At 16.0% G+C, this 25,083-nt stretch overlaps 6 protein-coding genes across 6 annotated transcripts, besides 37 other annotated features; 2 read left to right on the top strand and 4 right to left on the bottom strand. All coding sequences in view use genetic code 6, as the record gives it.

Annotated features, from left to right (window-relative positions):
- Positions 1–462: 462 nt before the first annotated feature.
- Positions 463–510: a microsatellite.
- A 50-nt stretch (positions 511–560) lies between these two features.
- Positions 561–608: a microsatellite.
- Positions 609–617: 9 nt separating this feature from the next.
- Positions 618–2,782, bottom strand: IMG5_123180 (vacuolar sorting protein, putative; the record flags this gene model as incomplete). The annotated part of the gene is made up of 8 exons (XM_004032343.1): positions 618–697; positions 753–955; positions 1,008–1,192; positions 1,234–1,475; positions 1,542–1,980; positions 2,054–2,449; positions 2,491–2,613; positions 2,759–2,782. 8 exons carry the CDS (start codon positions 2,780–2,782, stop codon positions 618–620), a joined length of 1,692 nt encoding a protein of 563 aa, XP_004032391.1.
- Positions 1,188–1,230: a microsatellite.
- Positions 1,479–1,534: a microsatellite.
- Positions 1,925–1,970: a microsatellite.
- Positions 2,004–2,052: a microsatellite.
- Positions 2,783–5,022: 2,240 nt separating the features above from the next.
- Positions 5,023–5,067: a microsatellite.
- A 1,622-nt stretch (positions 5,068–6,689) lies between these two features.
- Positions 6,690–6,760: a microsatellite.
- Positions 6,705–6,765: a microsatellite.
- Positions 6,747–6,804: a microsatellite.
- Positions 6,792–6,836: a microsatellite.
- A 2,475-nt stretch (positions 6,837–9,311) lies between these two features.
- Positions 9,312–9,381: a microsatellite.
- Positions 9,342–9,383: a microsatellite.
- Positions 9,384–9,425: a microsatellite.
- A 44-nt stretch (positions 9,426–9,469) lies between these two features.
- Positions 9,470–9,560: a microsatellite.
- Positions 9,561–9,740: 180 nt separating this feature from the next.
- On the bottom strand, positions 9,741–12,465 carry IMG5_123170 (hypothetical protein; the record flags this gene model as incomplete). The annotated part of the gene is made up of 4 exons (XM_004032342.1): positions 9,741–9,993; positions 10,117–10,504; positions 10,552–11,472; positions 11,548–12,465. The coding sequence occupies 2 exons, from the start codon at positions 12,463–12,465 to the stop codon at positions 10,627–10,629; spliced, it is 1,764 nt and encodes a 587-aa protein (XP_004032390.1). The 3' UTR covers positions 9,741–9,993; positions 10,117–10,504; positions 10,552–10,626.
- Positions 10,019–10,094: a microsatellite.
- Positions 10,020–10,103: a microsatellite.
- Positions 10,029–10,100: a microsatellite.
- Positions 12,466–12,521: 56 nt separating the features above from the next.
- Positions 12,522–12,577: a microsatellite.
- Positions 12,578–13,667: 1,090 nt separating this feature from the next.
- Positions 13,668–13,727: a microsatellite.
- Positions 13,728–14,515: 788 nt separating this feature from the next.
- Positions 14,516–14,548: a microsatellite.
- Positions 14,518–14,556: a microsatellite.
- Positions 14,557–14,848: 292 nt separating this feature from the next.
- IMG5_123160 (protein kinase domain protein) lies at positions 14,849–17,140 on the top strand (the record flags this gene model as incomplete). Its single annotated transcript, XM_004032341.1, has 7 exons — positions 14,849–15,085; positions 15,213–15,352; positions 15,512–15,583; positions 15,626–16,185; positions 16,731–16,826; positions 16,882–16,980; positions 17,082–17,140. The coding sequence occupies 7 exons, from the start codon at positions 14,849–14,851 to the stop codon at positions 17,138–17,140; spliced, it is 1,263 nt and encodes a 420-aa protein (XP_004032389.1).
- Positions 15,380–15,420: a microsatellite.
- Positions 15,380–15,459: a microsatellite.
- Positions 16,444–16,482: a microsatellite.
- Positions 17,006–17,048: a microsatellite.
- A 717-nt stretch (positions 17,141–17,857) lies between the features above and the next one.
- Positions 17,858–19,486, bottom strand: IMG5_123150 (hypothetical protein; the record flags this gene model as incomplete). Its single annotated transcript, XM_004032340.1, has 6 exons — positions 17,858–18,079; positions 18,122–18,532; positions 18,604–18,855; positions 19,007–19,268; positions 19,314–19,429; positions 19,481–19,486. 6 exons carry the CDS (start codon positions 19,484–19,486, stop codon positions 17,858–17,860), a joined length of 1,269 nt encoding a protein of 422 aa, XP_004032388.1.
- Positions 18,887–18,996: a microsatellite.
- Positions 19,487–19,998: 512 nt separating the features above from the next.
- Positions 19,999–20,039: a microsatellite.
- A 1,228-nt stretch (positions 20,040–21,267) lies between these two features.
- Positions 21,268–21,307: a microsatellite.
- Positions 21,268–21,311: a microsatellite.
- Positions 21,312–21,989: 678 nt separating this feature from the next.
- Positions 21,990–22,038: a microsatellite.
- A 581-nt stretch (positions 22,039–22,619) lies between these two features.
- IMG5_123140 (hypothetical protein) lies at positions 22,620–23,266 on the top strand (the record flags this gene model as incomplete). The annotated part of the gene is made up of 2 exons (XM_004032339.1): positions 22,620–22,742; positions 22,943–23,266. The coding sequence occupies 2 exons, from the start codon at positions 22,620–22,622 to the stop codon at positions 23,264–23,266; spliced, it is 447 nt and encodes a 148-aa protein (XP_004032387.1).
- A 13-nt stretch (positions 23,267–23,279) lies between these two features.
- Positions 23,280–23,326: a microsatellite.
- A 63-nt stretch (positions 23,327–23,389) lies between these two features.
- Positions 23,390–23,933, bottom strand: IMG5_123130 (ribosomal protein, putative; the record flags this gene model as incomplete). Its single annotated transcript, XM_004032338.1, has 1 exon — positions 23,390–23,933. A coding segment is annotated over one exon (402 nt), but the record flags the coding sequence as incomplete, so codon positions are not given.
- Positions 23,934–23,937: 4 nt separating this feature from the next.
- Positions 23,938–24,014: a microsatellite.
- Positions 24,015–24,085: 71 nt separating this feature from the next.
- Positions 24,086–24,131: a microsatellite.
- A 136-nt stretch (positions 24,132–24,267) lies between these two features.
- Positions 24,268–24,337: a microsatellite.
- Positions 24,338–24,510: 173 nt separating this feature from the next.
- Positions 24,511–24,561: a microsatellite.
- Positions 24,562–24,892: 331 nt separating this feature from the next.
- Positions 24,893–24,919: a microsatellite.
- Between the last annotated feature and the right edge of the window lie 164 nt (positions 24,920–25,083).

Here is a 25,083-nt window from a genome sequence, read left to right as displayed (position 1 = left end):
AACTTCACTTAAAAAAAAATACTTAATAAATTTAAAGGATTATTAAAAAAAATTATAAAATTATTGCTTTAAAAACAAATATTAACTAAATTTAGAAAGGACATAGTAATTATTTATTAATTAAAATGCTATATCTTTATTTTTTAAAAAATCAAATTAAGACTAATGTTAAGGACAAGTCCAAAAAGTTTAATGAAAATAGAAAAAAAGGAAGATTTTGATTTTAAAAATAGAAAAAATTTTAAAAACGAAACTTTATTTGCAAAAGACCATTTGCCTTTTAGGACTATTATATCATAAATAGCAACCTTGATGGAAGATGCACCTTAAAAACCATAAATAATAATAAAATTAACAAATGAGTAGTTTAGAAGGCTTTTCGAATAATATTTTAAATAGATAAAATAAAAATATTCTAAAATTGTTAATGAATATAAAACTGTTCAAACTAAATTACATAAGAATTAAAATAATAAAACTAAAATTATAATTAAAAAATGAAAATTAAAACACATAAAATTATTTTAACTTTAATAAAGTTTATTTTAAATTAAAATTATTTATAAAAAAAAAATATTAAAATATAAAAAATATATAAAAAGAAAATACATAAAAATTCAATTACTATAATTAATTATATTTTAAATTATATTTTTGCTATTAATAATATGAGTTGAAGCAATAATAATTTCTCTATCTGTATATATATAAATAATGAAAATATAAAATAAAACGTAAAAATAAATAAAAACCTATTTATTTAGCTAAAAATCTAATAGCGTTGATTTCTCCAAAAGTAACACCTCCGACAATATAAACAAGAATAGCTGATTTATTTTACAATTTTACATATTATTAAGGTTCAGGATATTATTAATATCCATTAATAGATTTTAATTATTCTTAAATTTGCTTCCAGCTTTATTTATTTAAACATTATTCAATTAATCTTACTCTAGAAAATTAAAATCAAAACAAAAATAAAAAATAAAATAAAAAAATAATACGTTAATGGACAATATCCAGAATAAGTATACGCTGGATCATTTGGATTTTCAGGTTCAACTTCATCGTTAATTAATTTTAACTATTCTCTTAATTTTGGCCAAGAATTTTTTTAACTATCTTATTTTCTTAATAATCCAGCTTAAGAAAGTCTATATAGAGTTAAAATATGTTTAAATCCGTATTCCTAATAAAACAAAAAATATTATAAAAAAATAAAAAATAAACATGTAAAATTTCTTTTCTTAAAAAATCTAATTCTTTAGCTTTTATACCTTTATCAACTAACGATTATAAACAAAAAAGTTTCAAAACTTTTTAAATAGGAGCTCCTAAACCAATAAGAACTTCTAAATATTCAAAAGATTAGTTAGAATTTACTCCTATAACTATACCTTATTCAATTTGAAGATCTTTATAAAATTCTATTGTTTTCATTCTTTCAACAATATTCAAAGATATATTAACATCTGTAAAAAAATATAAAAAAATGAAATTTTAAAAAAATATAAAAAAATGAAATTTAAAATATTTACGATCTTCAATTTTCTTTTATTATTAAGAAATTTTGTCTACAATTTTTAGGCATTTTTAAAGTTCTTCTGCTGAAGCATTTTTTTTTTTGTCAGAAATTATTTATTTCATTCTTTGAATTTCCTATGCTTAACTACTTAAATATTATCGTGCCTAAGTTATTTATTTACTTCTTATGTTCTCATATATTTAATTGTTTTCACTTGATATTCTTATTAATTAAGGTTTACCACTTTATCCTGTTAATATTTTAGAATCTACCTTAAGAATATTCCCTTAAACTTCATAAAAATCATCTAGTAAACCTTCATAAATTAATTAAGAACATAAAGGAGTTACTAAATCAATATTTCTATCTAACAAAATCAAAGTCTCTATATCTATTTATTATTATTCATCATTTTAAATATTTTATTCTTAATTTAAAATATCAAGTACTATCTATTTAAATTTAATTTTCATAAATATATATATATATATATATATATATATATATATATATATATAAATATACTTTAGCTCCATCTCCTTTAGCAAAAATATTTGGAATTTTCCCGTAAACAACTTATATTCTTTGAATAGATTCTGCCACGAATTAAAAAGTTGAAAAATCATTATCTAAATAAATATTATTAAAACTATTTTATAATTCTAAGGATAATACATCTTAATCTAAAGGAATTAAATCGAAACTAAAATCTATAACTTCTACTTAATTCTCTGTAATTCCATATTATTATAAAACTTATTTACATAAAGCATTTTATTTTGGCCAAAAAACTAATGTAAAGTTTTTCTTTTCTTATTAATTTTTTTTATTATTTGCATCAATGAAAGTCTTTATTATTTCCATGTATTTTATTATTGGCTATATGAATATCATAACTTATTTACATATTAAATCTTTAAACTATATTTTTATTTTTATTTTTTTATAAATTTAAATTTTACTTGTGTATTTTATATAGTACTAAATCCTTCTACTTAATATTCTTTCATTGTTGCTTAATCAAATGTTAAACTAAGAACATTTTTTACGTCTAAGTCAAATATTAAATGCTTTTTTTCTTTTATCTATTTTTATTAAATATAATAATAATATTATTATAATATTTTTTTAATTACTGAATCAAATTAAAGAAATTAATTTTAATCTTAAATGCTCTTTAAATAAACTTTAGTTATATATTTTTTCATTTTCTTGATTTTAATTTAGTACTAATTACTTGTAAAGATCTTCCATTTTTTATAAATAATACTAACTTTAAAATAGTAATTTATTTTATTTTTATATTGCAAAATCTTTTAATGTAATTTATAATATAAAAATAGAATAAATAAGTTTTTAATTAATTTATATAAATAAATAAATAAAAAAAAAAAAACATATTTTAAAATATCTTAATATAAAATTTAAATAAATTATTTTTTCTCTGTATAAATTTATCAAAATATATAAAGAATTAGAACTAGTTTATTAAAATAATATTTAAATTAAATTTATTTTTTGTTAAATTAAAAATTATTTTATATTAATAAAAATGTATTAATGATTATTTTATTTTATATTAATAAAAATTAAACTAAAATTTTAAATTAAAAAATACAAATTACACTTTTTATATATAAAATTCATATATTATCTTATGTAATATTTTATTTTTCTAAATTTTTAAATTTTATAAACTATTTTTTTTTATTTAAAAGTTCTATAACTTAAAATTGACCTATTATCTTAAAAAGTTTTTAAAATATTCCAAATAATAGAACTAGACTAAAAATATAAAAAAATTCATATAGAAACTTATTTAAATATATAGAATAATTATCTTCTCTAAAAACATTCATATAAATATCTTTAATAAATAAAAAAATAAAAACATTAATTTCAAGTAATTACAAAACACTAAATATTTTTAAACATTCTGTTATATGATTTTAATTTAATTAATCTTTTTATTTATTTATTTGAAAATTCTATAAAAAATTATCATTTTCTAAATATAATTACCCAATATTAATAAATATTATAGCAAAAGTGTTAAAATAAATTATTTTTAAAATCTAATTCTCATTATAAATATAATTTTATTCTAATTTAGAATAATCTAAATGATTTAGACAAATAAAATATACAATAATCGCATAATTTACTTTAGAATTTATTTAAAAAAGCTTAAGTAAAAATAAAATAATTATTAAAGTAGTAATTAAATCAATTAAAATTTAAGTTTCTTGTAAGTTTTAGAAAAATATAAAATACGAGATTACCAAACTATTTTAAATAATAAACATACATTAAATTAAGTTTAAATTTTTGATTTTTTAAAAGAAAAAAAAAGTGTTTAAAACTAAAAAAATAGCACAAAAAAACTAAAAAGATTTCCCTTATAATTGTTCGTCAAAAACCAAAAAATAAATTTAAGAAAAAACATAAATAATAAAAGCTAAAAATCCGATTTTTTCAATTTTATTAACCCAAATATATACTTAAATACATAAAAACTAATAAGAAATGAAAATAAAAGATTAAAAATATTAAAAATCTACTCTTTCCTTATACAATATATTAATAAATAAGCATTTAATAACTAAAATAATCACCAAAATAAATATCTAGATTACTTTTTATCTTTTTATTTATTATTTTTGAAAATATTTAAAACCTTAAAATATAAGCTAAATAGAAAAACTTACTAAAAAATAAAAATAAAATTAATTAATATTATTAGTAAAATCCCATTTTTTCGCAATAGCAGAAATTAGAAAAAGCGCATTCCAAAATATAAAAAAGCTTTAATTTTTTTATAAAAAAGAATAAAATCCAATAATAAAAACTAAAAATATTAATATAAATCCGCATTTTATTTAGTTGAAATTATAAGGAATCATTAAATTATAAATTAAAAATTAAATTTCGTTTTAGATATTCTAAATATTTTATATTTTTTCAGTTTTTTATTCTTCGTTTTAGTTTTATTAAATATATATATGTTTGGTTATTTCATAAGTTATTCCCTAAAACTCATTCTATTAACATAAATTATAATTTTTTTAAAGAAATCTTAATAACTAATATTATTAATTTAATGTCTAATAACTATCTTAATAAATCCTTTAAAAAAAATGCTATTTTCCCATATTCTTAGGATATAAATCAAAAATCTACATCCCAGAATTCACAAAAGGAACAGGTAAACCGAATATATTACTTAGAGTACTTGAGATCTAACTTTCGTGTATGTATTTATTTTATTAATAAGGGACTATTTCATCTAATAATTCTTTATTTTACTAAAATCCTAACTTTGTATAAGCAAATAAAAAAGGTTTTTTTAAAAAATTAATTATTAAGAGCTTATACTTATTGTTAAAAACAATGAATTTTCATCTAAAGAATTAATTATTTCATTTATATTACTTTCTTATATATTATTTAATGATGTTTATACTTTTTGTATTTTTTATAGTATAAAAAAAAAAATATATATATATAATATATATATATATATATATATATATATATATTAATATTTATTATCTAAAAATAAAGTCATAATCTTTTTTTTTTATTTATTAAATTACTTTATCAAATAAATTTTTTTCTTAATTTTAAAATTATTATATATTAATCGTATGTGTAAATTTATTTGGAAAATATTTTTCCCATTATGTTTAATTTATAAATCCTACAGATTTATATTTTGAATGGTTCATTTAATGTAAAAAATTGTCTTCTAAAATTTCCATTTTCCCACTACTTTTTTTTTAAAAGCTCTTTCGAAAAAAATGCTGTTTATTCCTAACATAAAAGTACTTATTTTAGGCATTCCAAATGCGGGATCTGTTAATTTTATTTCATTTAAATATGTGTTCTCATGTTAATTTTATAAAAATTAATTAAATATATCCCATTAAATGTTTTCATGATTTTTATATTAATATTATTATTGTTATTCTTAATCTTCTAAAATTAAGAAAACAAGTTTTTTGTATAAACTAGAATTCCATAAACCTTCGTTTTTAGTATCTTAGTTTACATTTACGAATGGATTTTCTTAAGGACTCTTTTTTATTTTATTTTTAAATATTTTTATATTATTCCTTATTAATAAAAAAATATACTTTTTCTTAAATATTAAATGTGTAATTTAATATTCCATACGGATAATAAAAAGACCAATTATCGAAAATATAAAATAAAATATGGTTTGTGATATTTACATTAATTTAAAAAAGACTTATTGAAAATTGAAAAAATGAAATAATTAGGTTTTAAATTAAATATTAATTTATATACAATATCTTATATAAGTCAATAGAAAACATATATAAATAATTAATTTATTTATAAAGAAAACTTATACTTAAAATTGTAATTTAAAGAGAAATAAGAAAATAAAAAAAACTTGTAAAGAAAATTTGATTAGTTTAATTGTGATCCAGGTTTAGAGAATATCTCAGCCATACATATTAGCATATCACCCTAGTTCAAAATTAATAGAATGTTTCCACTGTATTCTGATTAAAAGATTGTGAAACAAGTAAAAAAAATACACTCAGAATATTAAAATTAATTGGTCTAAAAACATACCAGTAGTTAATTGAGTTAATTATAATTTAAAATATGAATCCTATATATGAAGGTAATTTTCAAGTAATAGGCTTTGACTAATTATGTTTAATTAATAACGAAATTTTCAGAATATAATAAAATATTTTTTAATTTTGATATTTATATTTTGAAAAGTATTGTTTTAGAAAGTTAAATGAAAATATTTTTAACCTTTAAATTAAATACGCAAAGTTATTATAAATAATAATTTAAAAGAATCTAGAAATCAGGAGTCTTCATTTTATATTAAATTATTTAAAAACTCGTAATTATAAAAATATAATGAATAAAGCTTCTTAAATAAAATAAACTTTTAATTATAAAATTATTAAACTAAATGATTTAAATTTAAAAGTAAATATAAATAAATTATAAATAAAAAAACTATTATTAGTTAAAAATGGTAAGCAAGAGAAAATCTAATAAAATATAAAAAATATATATATATATTAAATATTAAAAAATTATTAATAATATAATGACTGAAATAAGAGAAATAAAATAAACAAAGATGCTAAAAAAAAAGACAATGAAAATTTAAAAATATAAAAAAAAAAAGTATTTATAAATATAAATTTTAAAAAAAAGTATTTATAAATATAAATATTAAATAAATATATAAATAATAATTTATAAATATATATATATATTTATATAATTTTATTTATATATCATTTATTTAAAAATATATTATCATATAAATTTATTTTTAAAAAATATAGTTTATTTTTATAAATAAATAATATATAAATTAAAATATAATTAATTTTATTTTATTTTTTATGAATCAAATATCTGAATAACTTGCTTCTATATTAAAGAATTTATCTTCATAAAATATATTTGTATAAAACTTTGATAAAATACTTAAATCATGTTTCCTTAATTTACTAGATGAAAAAGTAAATTTAAAAGCATTAAATTAGATTTTTAATACAGCTTTAACAGATGAAGAAAATTAACTTATAATAGAATCATTTAATGTATTATTACTTTTAATAACAGAATTTAACCGTAAAAATTTTATTGAATTAGAAATAGAAATTGTATTAAAAGAATTGGGTTTTTCAGAAGATATGATATCTAATTTTTGTTCTAAATATTCTTAATTTATTGAATATATTTAAGAAAAAGATTATAATTTATTTGATTCTAGTATAAACTTTAATAAATTAATTGACGTGGAATGGAAATAAGAATATGTATTGTAAACTAAACATATAAAACATTTAAATAAATATGAATATCATATTGAATTGTCAACTTTAAATTAAAATAATAAAATTAGTCCAATCAATTTTAAATGCTCAATTGAATAATTAACTGAAATTGTACATAAACTTTCCGCTGCAATTAAAAGTGTCGAATAAGCAACTGATTTAAAACATGTTAAGATTTAATAATGAATATTTTTTTTATCTTTTTAGTTAATATAATTTAATTTTTATATTTATATATAATATTTTTTTTTTTTTTTTTCAATTATGCTTAATCATTAAAATAAATTAAAATTAAGAATATTAAACAATATTTAATTTTAAAAGAAATTAAAAAATATTTTTATCTTATTTTGAGTTTAAAAAAAAATAATAAAAACATTAGTTTAATATTAGATTAAAATGTAATAAATTAATATTGTTAACAATTTTTTGGATTAAATAAATAACATACTATAAGATTTTTAAAGTTGAATAGATTTAAACAATTTCGAAAAAGCGTTTAACAGTATACATTATATTTGCAAATTAAAATAAAAAATAAATATAGAAAGAAGTTCAAATATATAATGTTAATTATGTTTAAATTAAGATATGTAATTATCATAAAAAAATATGTCTTAATAATAATTACTAACATTAACCAAATGTCCAAATAATCACAAATAATACTACCATAAAAAATGCATTAATTAAAATTTAATATAATAAAAAACATCAATAATTTTTGAATTAAAAAAAATAAAAGAACTTCAATAAATAATTGATTTTAAATATAAAATATCGATAAAATGTTCATAAGGTTGCAAAAAAATAGAGTTTGACAGTCAATTAAAATAAATATACTAAAAATTAAAACAAGAAATTTAAAATAATAAAAATTAATAACTTGAATATGCTTTGTAAGAAAAAAGAAAACAGAAAAATAAATTAATTTTTTGTAAAATATGTAATAAAAATTTACTTAAAGAAGAACTTTAGTAATTAGATATAATCGAAGTAGATCTTAATAATAAAGAATAGTCTTACAAATAAAACATATAAATTACTTTTTTGGATTGCCAACATGTATATTGTAATAATTGTTTATAAAAATAATTATTTTAATAATGGAAAAACGACATATGAATGTCCTGATTGCTAAAAAGTTATATAATTTAATTAGATGTTGAAAATATTCGACTCTAGATTTTATTTTACGATTAAAATTAAGTTTGAAAAATTTAATTATTTAATAAATAAAGGAAAACTTTCTTTAAAAAGTAGTATTTTTTTAATGTCCGGGTTTTTATATTAAATAAAAATAAGAATGTAATAAAATTTGTATGGAAACTTAATAAATTAATTAATATAGGGAATATTTGTAAAATAATTATAATTTTCCTCTTCCTAAAAATAATTAAATCATAAATTTAAAAAGCGGTTAATAAATTATTAAATGTATAAGAGTTTATTAATATAATTTAGATTAATAAGTTGATTTATTTTTTTAAAATAAAATTGATTAAAAAAATGAATTTAATTATATTTATTAAATGTATTTAAATAATATAGTCAAATTAAGTTAAAATATACATAATATGATATATTGTAAAAAATGTAAATATTAATTTTGCATGAATTATTGTATAAAATAACACTAAAATCCATAAATTTGTCCAAAATAATAATCAAAAGAAAATTTTATAGATATAGGTAATATAGCTATAATACAAGGTAAGAAATAAGGTTTATCTAAAATAATTAATTAAAAATTTTAGAATAGTTAATCTTATAAATATTGCTCAGTTTGTTATAAAATGATAACGTTAAATTAAAATTGTGATTTACATTGATAATAATAATTAAATAAATATTAAAGTAAAAAAAATTAATCAGAATAATCTGAATAATTTTATATTAATATTTATATTACGTTAGGCTAATTAAAAAAAAAATTGATATAAATAATTATATTAATATTAATATTTATAAATATAAAAAATAAATAATAAATAATAATATAAATAAATTATATATATTTATATATATATATATATATTTATATATATATAATTATTTTTTATAGATACTCTATACAAATTACAAATATTAAAATATAATAAATTATATAATTATAAATATATTTTAATAATTAATAATAACTATTATATATATAATAATTTTAATTAAATAATAAAAATTAATATTTTATTTTCTAAAAATAAAATATATTTTTAATATATATTATATTATATAAAATCAATTATAAATTGCCAAATTAAAACCTCCTCCTGTAAATCTTTTGTCTGGTAAATTAATTTTAATGGCCATTGTTTTTTACTATGTTTATAACATATCTACTTTTTACATTTCTCTTTTTTTTTATTCATAAAACTTCTTTTTTGTATCTTACAAATCCTTAGTTAATCTATCAATTTCTAATTTATATTCATTCAGATGAGCCTAATACATAGTTAACTCACCATTCATAGCCCTCATTTATTTAGTTTTTGATTTCAAAGAATCCTAATATACAGGAATCATTTATTCTTCTTCAACACCAGGTTATCTTTTCATTTCTTACTTTAGTTTTTTTAATTCGCCTTCTTTGTTTTTTACTACATCTTCTTTTTAAATAACCTTTAGAAATATTTTAAAAAATAATTAATTTAAAGTATTTATAGATTTAATAATTTATAAATTTAAATATTTATATAATTATATATTTAAATATTTATATATATATAAATAATTTTTATTAACCTCTTCTGTTTTTTATATAAGTCTTTTTTGCAAAGACTATATTTTGTCATTAATTCATATGTTTCAGAATCTGTTGCTTCAAGTTTTCTCCATCTATGCACATTCATAGGATTTTAAATTTCTTCAGAAAGTGCCTTTACTTTTAATTTTTCCTCTATAAGTTCTTTCGAAAGATTATGTATTTCCTTCTGCATATCTTATATTAAATTCGCCTAAGCTTTAAATTCTTTTATTTAATTAATCAAATCAGCAATTTTACTCTTCCAAACAATAATATCACCTAACCTTTCTGAATATTAAACTTCTCCTTTTTTTAAAGTTGATTGATTTATTTTTATTTTTTCATATAATAAAGCTGCTTCTGTATTTCTTCTTATTAACTAAGTACCTAATTGTTAAATATATATATATATATATAGATTAAAATAAAAATACCTAAAATATCTCTTTCTGCAACTACAAGTTCATATTCTTCATGTAATTTTTATCTTTATTACTCACTTTCTTATATCATATACCTTAATTTAGCTATATCTTATTAAAAAGCTTTTATTTTCTATTCTTTTTCGTAGATTTCTTTTTTATATTTTTAACTTTAAGCAGTATGATCTTTACTAATTTCATCTTTTTTTTTATGATTAATATGTTCTTATAATAATTTTTTTATTTGGAGTCAATTTCTTCTTTTAATTAGGAAATTTATTAATTAACTGTTTTTTATTTCCTTTTAATTTCTTCCAAATCCTCCTATGTTTCTGTTAGGTTTTTTGAATATAAATTACTTTCTTATCTAACTGTTTCATATAAGTTTTATTATTATTTTAACTTAGCCTAAGTTTCTATATTTTTTTTCTAAAATTCTGATATTAAATTATCCTTTAGTTTTATTTCTTCCAAAGCATGAAAATATTTTGCATTAGCTGAAGACGCTTATATCCCATATTTTTCTTTCTCTTTTTTTAACTATCCTATTTAATAGTTTAACTTATCCATTTATTTATTCATTCCTGAAAATTCATTTATTTTCTCTTTCATAGTTTTAGTTAATTAAATAACCTCTTCTTCCTATTTCTTATTATTAGTGTCGGCTCTATCGATTTCTTTTTATAAAATATCCCTATTTCTTCTCAATTCTTCTAATAAACTGCGATCTTCAAAAGCTCTTTTTTTCTAATCCTATATATCACTTTCTAACATATTAATTCCTTATAAAAAAGCTTCTTTTGTTCTTTCAGAAATTTCTTTAAGATCTTAAGATTCTTTTATTTAGCTTAAAATTTTATATTTCTAATTTGATAATTATTCATATCGATTATTTTCATATTCTAATTATTAATCTTTTAATCTTTCGTTTTCCTTTAATAAAAAAAATAAAAATAAAAATATTTAAATGATATATATAACTTTAAAAAAATAATAATAATAAAATACCAATAATTCTTAAATTTTAGAATTATATTCTAAAATATCATTTGTTACTTTATCTAATCTTTCAATAAGTTCTTCTTTTGATTTTCTTGCAGCTTTTAATTTTTTATTGACCAAATCATTATTTTATATTTATTATTTCTTTATACTAATCTTATTATCAATTTAAGTTTTCTCTTTAATCCCTTTTTAAGATATATAATCGTTTTATTTTTTCTTTTAACTTTCATATTCCTTCTTAATATTTTCTAAATCTTACTAAATTTGTTTTTTCTACTGATCGTCTTTACTTATTAATAATTCAAGTTCTTATTTTTATTATTATATATTATTATATTCATTCTATATTTATCCTTTTTCATTTTCAGCCATTCTAATTTTATCATTCAATGAATTTATATCTTCTGCTACATCTGTAATAGTATTTTTCAATTAAGTGCATTCCTTTAATAATTCTTCTTAAGCAATTAACATATCATGAACGTTTGCAGTTTATCCAGTTGCATTTGCAGATCCCTTCTCAATTAATTGATTTAAATGCTAAATTTCTGAATATAAATTTTCAACTTTTTATTTGCTTTTTTCTTCCCTATCTTTAGATAATTCTAGAATTTTGTATGTTTTTTCTAATTCTTGTTTTAAATGAGTTATTGTAGTATTATCTTCCTATGTCATTTTTAAAGCACCTTACAAATTAGATGTATGATTACCTATATCTTATGTATATTCACGACATTTAGCAAGTAAACGCTTTTCATTTTCTTAAGAAACTTTTAAAGCACGATGAAATTTTTCGAATTCTTGACGAAAACGATCCAAACTTTAATCAGCAGCTAAATCATTAAGTACTTCTTAAAATTCACGTTCTAATACTTCAAACGCTTAGTTTTCAATACCTATTAATTAATCTTAATTTTACATTTTAAATTATTTGTTTCTTATTAATAGTATTAATTTTAAATTAAAAAATAATAATAATATATATATATATATATATATATATATATATATATATATATATTTATATATATATTTTATATTAATTAAAAGTTATATTTTAATTTAAATAATAATTTTTATTTTTTTTTTAATTTAAAAATTAAATATATTACATAATATTCTTTATTTTTTTTTTTTTAATTTTTAAATCTTTTATTTATTAGAATTAATTAATATAAGTTTAATATATTTTTTTATGATTGATTTATTAAACTATTTTATAATTTTATTATTTTTGTTTGATATTTTAATGTTTTTTTATTTAATATTAATTAATATTTTAGTATAATATACTAAATTAGTATTAAAACTTATATATTATATATATTTTTAATCAAAATTTTTATTTTTTTTTAAATTTTATTTATATTTCTTATATATCAAATGTTTTTTTAATTAATAATTATATTTTTTAAAAAGTAATATAATTAAACTATACTTTATTTATATTATTTATGTATTAGTTTGTATTTATTATTTTATAATTTAATTAATAATAACTTATAAATTAATGAATCTACTTTATAATAAATAATTTGTTTTTAAAAATTATATAATTAAAAATTATATTTAATTTTTTAATATGAAATCAATCTTTATAAATAGTAAAATTAATTAAATTTTAATTTAATAATTTAATATATTACTTATCTTTATTGGAAAAATAAATAACTATTTTTTTTCTAACTCTGTTTTTTTTTAATTTCAATACTTAAAATTAATTATTTTTTATTTTTTTATAGATTTTTTTTTTTTTTTTAATAATATTTATATTTGATATTGATATTTTTGTTCATTCAAAATAAATAAATATTATAAATATTTTATTTTAATAAATTTAAAATATTCGAATAAAATATTTACTCATTTTAAAATAAAAATATAATAATATAGAGCAAGTATAAAAAATTATATTTGAAATGCAAAAAAGAATAAAAAAAAAAATAGATTGAATCAGAAATGAGGATGAAAATATTTAAACAAATAATTCTAAAATCATCGATGTTTTTAGTAATTATAAAATAAAAATAAATTAATTTTTAAGATTATAAATTTATATATTATATTAATAGTAAATATCATTATAAAAATAAAAATAAATATAATATATGAATAAATAACTTTATTATATTATATTATTATAATATTTATTACTTTTATTAAAATTTAAATTAATATTATTAAATCGATAATTTAATTTAATAGAAAAAATATTTATTTATAAATTATATATAGTTTATCAATATAATATATTTAAAAATTTTTTATTTTGTTATCTATATTTTTTATTTGGTTTTTAACAGTTTACAATTAATATTTAAATTTAATTTATAAATAAATATTTTCATTTATTAATTATTTTGAGAAAATATAGAAAAAATTTTTTAGTAAATATATTTGTTATTTGAATAAGTTTTTATATTAACTAATGTTAATTAAAAATTAAAAAAAAATTATTTCAAAATGTGATATGTTTTATTTTAAAGTATATAAATATTAAATTAAAAATATGTTAATATATTTAATTATCAATGATTATATAAAATTGATTTAATTAAAAATGTTTAAATGCTCATTAAGAATTTTTAAAGAATATGTAAATTATTTATATACATAAAATTAAATTATTATTTATTTAAGTTATGTATATTTTTAATATTTTTTTTTATTATAATTGTTAATAAATATAAATAGTTCATTTGAATTTCTTTATTTTAAATAGCATATTTAAAATATCAAAAAATTATAACTATTTTAAAAAAAATTAATTTATAAATATATACAAATTAATGTAATATTAATAATTTTTAATATTTATTATTATTAATTATAAAATATTTGCAATAATATTTTATATAAGATGTCAATATTTAAACATTTTAAATTAAGAATAATATTTATATTTAAAAATGATAAAAAGTAAAATAAATATATTTTTACAATAGTCAATATTAATCTTAAGTATAAATAATATATATATATTTATATATAAATTTATATATATTTGTATATTTTTTTTTTTATGAAAATATATAATAATTCTGTTCTTAACCTTAATAAATTAAAGTTATAAGATATTAAAAATTAATAATTAATAAAATTATTACGTTAATAAATATAAATTATAGCGAAATTTATTGTTTAAATATTAATATTAAATTCTTAATAGCCTCAAAATTAAAATCATTTAAATTTTTATAAAAGTTTAGTTAAAAGATGTAAAATATTTTTTTTTTTTTTAATATTTTTAAAAATTAAAAAAATAATTAAAATAATAAAAAAAAAATATATATTTTATATATACATGAAAAATAATAATATTAATTTGTACGACTTTATATAATTTGAAAATCAAGAAAAAAAGCCTATTTCTTTAGATTCTTTTTATTTACTTACAATAATAGGAAAAGGTTCTTATGCTAAAGTTTCTTTGGTAAGGAAAAAAGATGATAATTAGGTCTATGCATTAAAAGCTATAAAAAAATAATTAATAAAAGAAAAAAATCAAAGAGAGCATGTTATTGGCGAAAGAAACATTTTAGTACTTATATTTTTTAATAAGCCTATATATAGTATATAATGTTAGTCATTTAAATCCATAATTAATTAAAAAAAACATATAAATTAATATATTTGTTTCTATTATATTTTTATTAATTTAAATATAGTAATAAGTGGATAACTAATATATTGTAAAAATGAAATATGCTTTTTAAGATAATAAATATATTTATTTTGTTTTGGAATTCTGTCCTGGAGGAGAATTATATTAGTTATTATATGCAAAAAGATAGCTTACAGAATAATAGTATTTAATAATTTAAATTTAATTTACATATATATATATATATATAATTATATAAATATATATTTATACTGATAAAATATAATTTAATAAAATATATAAATATATATTTTATTTTAATAAAATAGAAATATATTTTATTTTATTAAACAAAAAAAATAGAACTAAATTCTATGCTGCTTAAATGGTTAAAGCTTTCGAATATTTGCATAGCAAGAACATCATTTATAGAGAGTAAATTTATATATATAAAACATTAAAATAAAATAAAATTAGTTTAAAACCCGAAAATGTACTAATAACTAAAGAAGGATATATAAAATTAACTGATTTTGGACTTTCAAAAATGAATATTATAGGTCAAGAAGCAAAATCCTTATGTGGAACTCCCGAATATTTAGCTCCTGAGATTTTATTATAAAAAGGACATGGTAAGCCTGTCGATTGGTGGACTTTAGGAAATATAATATACGAGATGGTTACAGGATAACCTGCTTTTTATAATGAAAGTAGAAAAACATTATTTTAGAATATTGAAAAAAATAACCCTACCCCACATCCTAAGATATAAGGGAAATTAAAAAGTATTATTAATGGTTTGTTGGAAAAAGATCCGAATAAAAGATTAGGAAGTTTAGATGGGGCAAAAGAAATAATAGAACATCCCTGGTTTTCGGATTTGAAATGGGATTTATTGTAAAAATAATAGATTGTACCTCCTTTTGTACCTAAATTAGATAATGAAATAGATGTTAGATATATTGATCCTGAATTTAAAGAAATGTCTTTATATTCACCAGTGGATGATAAAATTTATTCTTTAGAAAAATATTTATGTAAAAAAATATTTTTGTTATTTTATTATCTAAATTAATTTAATTAGATTTTACGGTTGATTCAAATAATATAATTAATAGTGATTGTTAAAATTCTTTAAGTTCATCTTAAAATATAAGTAACAATATTAAAATAAGTGATGAAGATGAAAAATATGATATTATTTAAAAATATGAAATATGATTTTTTTTTTTTTTTTCAAAAAATAAAAAAATAAAAAAATTAAATAATCCTTTTTGAATTTTGTATAAATACTATTTTCTATTTTTTTGTTTTTTATTTTTTATTTTTTTTATAAAAAAAGAAATATATATAATTTTTAAAAAAACAAAAAAAAATATATTTTATTTATATTTTTATTTAACATATTTTTGATTTTAAACTTTATTTATTTTTTCAAAAAAAAAAAGTTACAAAATAAAAATATATATATATATATATATTCTTATTTATAAAAAAAAAATATAATTAATAAAAATACATATATATTTTTATTTTATAAATTAATTTTTTTATATTAATCAAAAAAATATGAACAATTCAGATTCTGATGAAGAACCAAAGATTGAAGAACCCCTTCCTCTTCATTAAGTAAGATTTAACGATATGGCCTAGCCTTTATTTAAGAAAGTAGTTAGATGTACAAAATTATTGAATTTTTTTATAAAAAAAATATATATTTTTTATATTTATAGAAGCAGAAGTTGTTATAAGAGAAAATTCCTAAGCTTTAGAAAAAGATATGGCTTTATTATTAGTAAAATATGTAAAATCATAGCCTGAATTTAAAATTGGTTATTATTTTTAATATGATGATAAATATATATATATATATTCATATATTATTATATATATATATATAAAAATTTATATTTTAAAATTTTCAAATATATAGGAGATGGTGAATGGTAATGTATTATTAGGAAAAAATTTTGGATGCTCATTAACTTTTGATTCTACTTCTTTAACATTTTTTGACCTTATAACATTAAGAAAATCAGTTTTGCTTTTTAAATCAGGATGATATTAAATTAATAAATAATATAAAAATTTTAAAAAAATATAAAAGATAAACAAAATATATATATATGTATTTTTTTTTTGTATATGTTTGTAAATTTAAATGTTTTTTTTTAAAAAAATAAAAAATAAACTAGAAATAAATAAACTCTTTAAAAAAAAAATTCTTTTTTTTTTTAAACTAAAAATAAAATATATTTTTATTTTATAAAATAAATTTTCGTGTATAAAATTGTGCCTTTTTCTTATTTTTTTTTTATTATTAAATAAAAAATAATTATATTTAAATTAGTTTTTTTTTTATATAAATTTTAATATAAAAGTTTTTTAATAATATATAAAAAAAATTTAAATAATTTCTCTCAAAATATCTATTTTTTAAAACTTTTTAAGCTTGGAGCTAAAAAAAATAAGAAAATAGAAAAATTTTAAATAAAATTATTATACGTGTATAGCTTTTTTTCTTTTATAACCGCAACTTCAGTAGTTAATATCATCGAAGCAACACCAATAGAATCTTCAATAGTTGATTTAGAAACTGTTAAAGAATCAAAAATACCTCTATCTATAAAATTAACATATTCATCTTAAAATATAAAAATACAAAATACTTTATTTTATTTGAAAAAAAAAAAAAAAAAAACCTAGTATTCAAATCATATCAATATATGGATCATCCTATTACTTTTCCAGAATTTTTTAAACGATATATTTCCCATTAAACCCCGCATTATCCAATAAAATCTAAGTAGGTTTAAGTAGTGCGGTTTTGAGAGCATTTAGTCCACATTTTTATTCGAAATTTTCCACTTCTATATAATCTAATAATTAAGATGCTTTTAATAAACAAGTACCTCCTCCTGTTACAATTCCCTATAAAAAATAAAATAAAAAAATATAAATTTATATATATACATATTTAATAGCATTTTTAACACCATTTAAACCATCAACTAACCTATCTCTATTTTCGTAAATATCCAATTCAGTATTTCCCCCGCATAAAATTATGGCCATTTTTCCTGTAAATCTAGCCAGTCTTTCTTTCAAGATTTTCTATGAAGTTTCATTATCAGAATTTTTTATGGATTTTCTTAATTCTTCTACTCTTTAGTTTATTTTATCTTAAGGTCCTTATGTGCCCTAAAAAAAAGTCTCAAGTTCAGAAACTAATACTTCTTGGCATTTCCCAAAGTCTTTCTATTGTATTTCTTAAAATAATTCGTAATTTAAATTTTCGAATAGGGTCGCGCCTGTTAATAAGGCTATACCTTCTAATAAAACACGTGAGTAATTACCCATTCCAGGTACTGTTATTGCACAACACTATATTTTTGTTATTATTTATATGTATATTTATATTAGTATATTAAAATAAAAATATATTTTTTAGTTACATTAATTATTTTCTTTTGTTAATTAAAGATTATACTAGATAAAACATCATTTGATATATCTTTAGCAAAAATTAATAATGATTTATTAAATTTTTTAGCAAGTTCTAAAGCAGGAACTATTTCCCGAATTTATTTAATTTCTAAATCTGCTATTAATATAAGAGGATAATTTAATTCTACACTATTGGATTATTTATTTATTATTAATTCTCTAGATGCATATCCTCTACTTAATGTTATACCTTTAGTAAACTTATATATAAATTAAAATAAGAAAATATTTTATATTTATATATATATATATATGTATATTATGTTTATATATATAAATATATACATATATATATATATATATATTTTTATATATATATTTATTTATTTTTATATATATATTTAATTTTACAGAAAGTTCATTAACCAGTTAATTTCCAGGCTCAATTTCTATAATACCATCTAATCCTACTTCTATTAAAGCATCGCTTATTAATTTAGACATTTTTTAATCATGGTTTGTGCAAACCATTGCAACCTTATTAAGCTAGTCTTTAGTATTTACTTTTATTGAAATTTCTTCTAAATATTCAAGAATATGTTTTTTGCCAATATCCATTCCTTTTTTCATTTCTATCGGATTTATATCAAAATTTACATATTTTTATCCTTCTCTTTTTTAATTTTTTGTATTTTGATTTTAATAATAAAATATTTACTCTAATATAGAGTTTGCTAATATGATTGTTGTAGTAGTGCCATCTCCTGCAAATTTGTTTGTATATCCAGAAGCTGATCTAGTTAAAGAAGCTCCGATTTCTAATAATTTATTTTTCTTATTATATGTTTTATTTTTATTATATTTATATAAAAAAATAGTATTTACAAACATTATATTTTTTGCAACTGTTACTCCATCTTTTGTTATTCTAGGAAGTCTTAATTCATTGTCTAAACATACATTTCTTCCCTATCATTTTGTTATAAAGGTAATTTTATTTATCTATTTTATGTACTTTTGGACCAAGAGTACATGATGTTGCTTTATTTAATTATTCTATTCCTTTTATTATTTAATCTCTTGCTTTTTTTCCATAAATAATTTTGGTAGTACCATATAAATATTTTATTTATTTCAACATATTTTGTATTAAATATAATTATTTTTAAAATACTTTGGTTTTTTAGTTTTTGTTTTTATAAAAAAAATAAAGATATATAAATTATTAATTTATTAATAAAAAATTATATAATTTTTTGGATTTTATTATTTATATTTTTTATTGATTTTTGTTTAAATCAAAAAAAATAAGAAATTATATTTTAAATTAGAAAATAAAAATTTGTTTATATTTTTAACATACTAATATATTTAATAAAAATATAAATATTATTAATGATTAAATTTATATAAAATAAATTTTATTTATCATAAATAATATTTTTTATTAAATATACTTATAAATGAATTAATACATTAAAGAAAAATTTAAACTTTAATAAAGCAAAAAATTTTTAAGATTAATAGATTTTAAATAAGATATAAACAATACAAATGCAAAAGACTTAATTAGAATAAATTTTAATAATTATAACATTGAAAAATAACTTTAAGATGATATAGCAAATAAAATTGAATAAAATGAACTAAACAAAATTGACTTTTACAAAATTATTTAAGTTGAGGTAAAAGAAAAAAAATCGAAAAAATAAGGAAATTATAAATCAAAAAGATTTCTTTCTGATATAGCTTTTTTAAGGGGTACAAAAATATACAAAAGACCCGAATATAATTACTATGAATAAAATGTCTTATAATAATTAAAAAACAAACCAGGAAAAAAATTACTAATGAGTGAAATGTTAAAACTAAATATATATCATAATATAATAATAATATTATTTTTTATTTTAGATATTATTAATTTGAAGAATAGAATAATGAATTTTAACTAAAATCTCCTTAATAGACTTTGAAATTACCTTATATATAGAAAATAAATAAATCTCATTCTTAATATGAACAAATTTAAAACCAAATAAAAAAGAATGAAATAAAATAAATTTAAGAACTTGATTAATGGCAAAAACATATGAGAAATTAAAAAAAACTTTAGAGTCTACAATTATAAGCTAAACAAGATATTAATTAAAATCTAAAATATGACGACACATAGAGACAATTAATTATAAACGTAAACAAAATTTAAAAAATAGATATATATAAAATAAATAGAGCCAAAACTTAATATAAGAATCACCTTAAGTCTAAACCAAAAGAATAAAAGATATGAAATAAATAGCTGAAAAAACACGATAAAGTGTACTTATAATAGCCCGTGAATAATTTACTGACATAAAAATAAATGATTAAGATTTCACTCCAAAATCATTGGCAGAAAAAAAATTATTAATATTAAGAAGCCAATAAGAAAAAGCAAAAAAAAATTCATTTACAGATTTATTAAGAAAAAATACGGTCTTTTTTAAAAAAAATAAATAAATAAAAATAATGATATATATATAAATATAAAAATCTTTTAATAAATAATAAAAAGATATCAGAAACAAATGATTAATCTAAAAAAAACATAAACTAAAAAGGAGATGAAATAAACTAAAGTAATTAAAATTTTCAGCAAATGTCTTAGCATGCAATAAAATAAATAAAGAAAAACGAAAAAGAAAATGAAAACGAAAATGAAAATGAAAACGAAGATAATATATCAAACGATATTCGATAAATATAAAAGTAAATAATAAAATATGTAAAATAAGTTCCTAATATAAATGGAAACGAAGATAATAATTTAAGTCAATCTGATTTAACATCTGAAGGTATAAAAAGGATTTTGTGCACATTTTATTCTATAGATAATGATGTTGACACGAATTTAAATATAGTAGAAAGGGCCAAAAATTTCGAAAAAATTTCAAATATTGTCGAATTGCATTTATTATAAAAAGAAAAAAATATATTTAACCTAATTATTAATAAGTAGAATATTTTAAGGGTATTGAGGCTAGAAAATCAATCCATTTTTTTAAAAATGAGATAGATTAAAGGACTGAAAGAAAGTTTGAAATAAGAAATTGAAGCTTATAATTAATAAATTAAAAATCCTTAAGAAAGTCATCATAATATAAGTAGTACTAATGATAGTTTAAAGAAATATATGACAAATAATTTAATTTTTGGAAAAAAAAGTGAAGAATAAAGTGTAACGAGTAGTAGTTTGAAAAAAATTCAACCATAAAATCCTAGTAGGTCGGCTATAATTGAAAATGTGATGGTTATTTCAAACAAAATATAAGAATTAGAAAAAGAAGTATAGAATTTGTAAGATTCCTATGCTAGTTTTTCTACGAAATAATATTATAATTTTGTAGAATTTAATTTATTTTTAATAAAAAAAAAAAAATTAATTTATAAAAAAAAAAAAAGTAAATGATCAATGCTATTGAAAAAGAAATTTAAATAAAAAAATAATATTAAAAATAATTAAATCAAGCTAAAAAAGTTTTCTACTTTGAAATTTTAAAATATGGAAAAGATAATAGAAAAGAAGGTCTTTCTTGGATAATTCATACCATTTTAAATTTTGGCGAAAAAGTTTATGAATAAAACTTACCAGATTTCTTAGACTAAAAAAGTAAAGAATTTCTATTATAGAAATCCTCTAAACTATAAGAAATAAAGGAACTTTAGATTATTTAAAATACCTGTTTAGATATATTTAAAACAAATTTAAAAATAAATGAATAATATTTCTCTTTTAATAATTAATTGCATTCTTATAATGGAGAATATTATAAAAATGAAAATAATAGTTTATTATAAAATAATTGTAATATTATAGATATATAATAATTATGTATATTTATATTTTTTTATTAAAAAAACAATAACAAAAAAAGCTAGCATTTTAAATATCAAATAAGTTAATGTAGTTAATAATATGAATTTAAGTAAAGTAAATATTGCATAAGTAAAAAATGAAGAAACTTTTAAATAAAAGAAATAAATGATGTAAAACATGCAATAAATTTTTGATGGTTTAACTCAAGATGATCTAAATACTTTAGAAAGAACAATAGATTAGCTTTTTGCAACTAAATCAACATCAAATGATATTATATATAATGAAGTAAGTATTTTTATTTAATATAAAAAAATAAAATAAAAAAGACATAAAGAAAAATTAGAAATTTAATATAGTTAAATAATAAGAAAAAATCAGAAGATAAAAATACTTTTGATTAATTAAATTATACAAATTCAAATATTTCATTTGTATTTTTTAATATAATACATATATTTTATTTCGAAAAAAAAAAAAAAAAAAAGTTCTTTAATGATAGTTAAATAGATAACTAACCAATATCTCATAAAATTATTATGTATGATAATGATATCCCTTTAAATAATTATTTAAATAAAGAATAATTTTTTAAACAATTTCAAGAAATGCAAAATAAACTTGATTCTAAAAAAAAATATTTAAAAAATATCGAAAAAGAAGAAACAATTCGAATAATTAAAGAATATGAACATAAAAATTACGAAAAAAAATATGGAAATCCTATTGCTGTTATATTATCAGCTTTATTAGGACCATAATAGGCTGAATTAGAAATTTTCAAACATGGAATTAATAGAAAGCAAATATGATTAAAATTAATTATATAAAGTTATTTAATAAGTTATAATTTATAAAGTTTATTTTATAAAAACATAATAAAAAGAAATATTTATTATATAAAATAAAAAAAAAATTTAAAAAAAAAAATAATATGTTTAAGAATTAAAAAAAAAATTATTATATTTAAATAAAATTATTTACTAAAAAAAAAAAGAAATACAAAAGCTTTTATTTAAAAAAATATTTCCCGATCTTTATTTATTTATATTTATTTATTTTTATATAAATTATCATCATTTTTTCTCTTCAGTTCTAACCTTAGCATTTCCATTAGTTATTCTAACTCCAAGTTCAGCAGCTCTTTTAACGATTTATGCTTTAACTCTAGCTGAAACATTGTGTGCAACTTCTCCACAATATTATCTATTGTTCATTAAAAGAACTTCGAGGTCTTATAAGTTAGTAACTAAGAATTTTTTGAATCCATTGGGAAGTAAATGCTTTGTTGCTTTGTCAGAACCAAAACCAATTTTCACCATACTTCTTTATCCTCTGAATCTACGTCTAACACGATTATCAATACCTCTTGGTCTTCTCCAAGAAGAACGTAATTTTCCAAAATCTTCACTTTCAAATCTTACGAATTTTTTCGTTCTTTTTTTAATAATTTTTTTATGTGATACGGGTTTAATAGCCATATTTATTATTATTATTATTATTATTATTATTATTATTATTATTATTATTATTATTATTTATTTTTATTTTATATATTATCTTTATTCTTTTTTAATACTTTTATTTTCTCACAAATTTAACTTTTTTTTATATAGATTATATATGTATATATTATATCTTATTTAGTTATTAATTATATCTATATTTTTTTATTAAATTTGCAATAAATATCTATTTTTAAAAATTTTAATTATGAAATTATTTAAATAATAATAATTATTTATTTTATAAATCTAATATGATTAATAATTTATTTTACAAGTAAAATAATCATTTCAATATAAAATTTATGTATATATTATCATATAATAAATATATAAAAATATATAAATATATATATATATATATATATATATATATATTTGTATACCTTTTTATTAATTTAAATTCTATTTTTTTTTTTCTAATTCATCGATTTTCAAAAAAAATATTTTTAATAATTCACACTTTATTATATAAAAGTTATTTCATTTTTTATTATATATTTCCATAATTTTTTTCTCTAATTTTATAATAGGTTTTATATTAGGTTATGTATATTTTAAACTAAATATAATTTATATATTATAAATGAATATATTTTATACTTTTTTTTTATTTAATTGCTATTATTGTTATTTGTATTCTTATAATATTTAATTATTTTAAATTTTATTTTGTTTTTACTAAATAATTCATTATTTATTTTTTAATAAACTCTTAGTAAATATTTTTCTTTAATGTATGATTATCTGTTTTTATATTTAATATTTATTATTTTAATTTTTTTTTCTATTTATATAAAAAATTAATTAAAGTTAACTTTTTCAAGAATTAACCCATTTTTTATTTTTTTTATTATAATTTATCTAAATTATCAACTTAATTATACATTTTATTATATATTTTTTTTAACAAAAAAACAAAACAAATATATATATTGAACAAAAATTATTGAACAAAAAATTTTAGTTTTTCATTATATTAATGCTATATATTGTTTTTTTATATAATCTGCAATGTAAATATAATTAAAAATAAGTTTTTTTTTAGATTTTCTTTTATTTTTTTAAAAATTATATAATATTTTATTAAAAAAAAAAATTAACTTATTAAATTAATTTTTTGA

This window comes from Ichthyophthirius multifiliis (assembly GCF_000220395.1).
Source record: "Ichthyophthirius multifiliis unplaced genomic scaffold scaff_1120509250977, whole genome shotgun sequence".
Classification (NCBI taxonomy): domain Eukaryota; phylum Ciliophora; class Oligohymenophorea; order Hymenostomatida; genus Ichthyophthirius; species Ichthyophthirius multifiliis.
The sequence above is the reverse complement of the archived record's forward strand: the minus strand, read 5'-3'. Positions and strand labels throughout refer to the sequence as shown.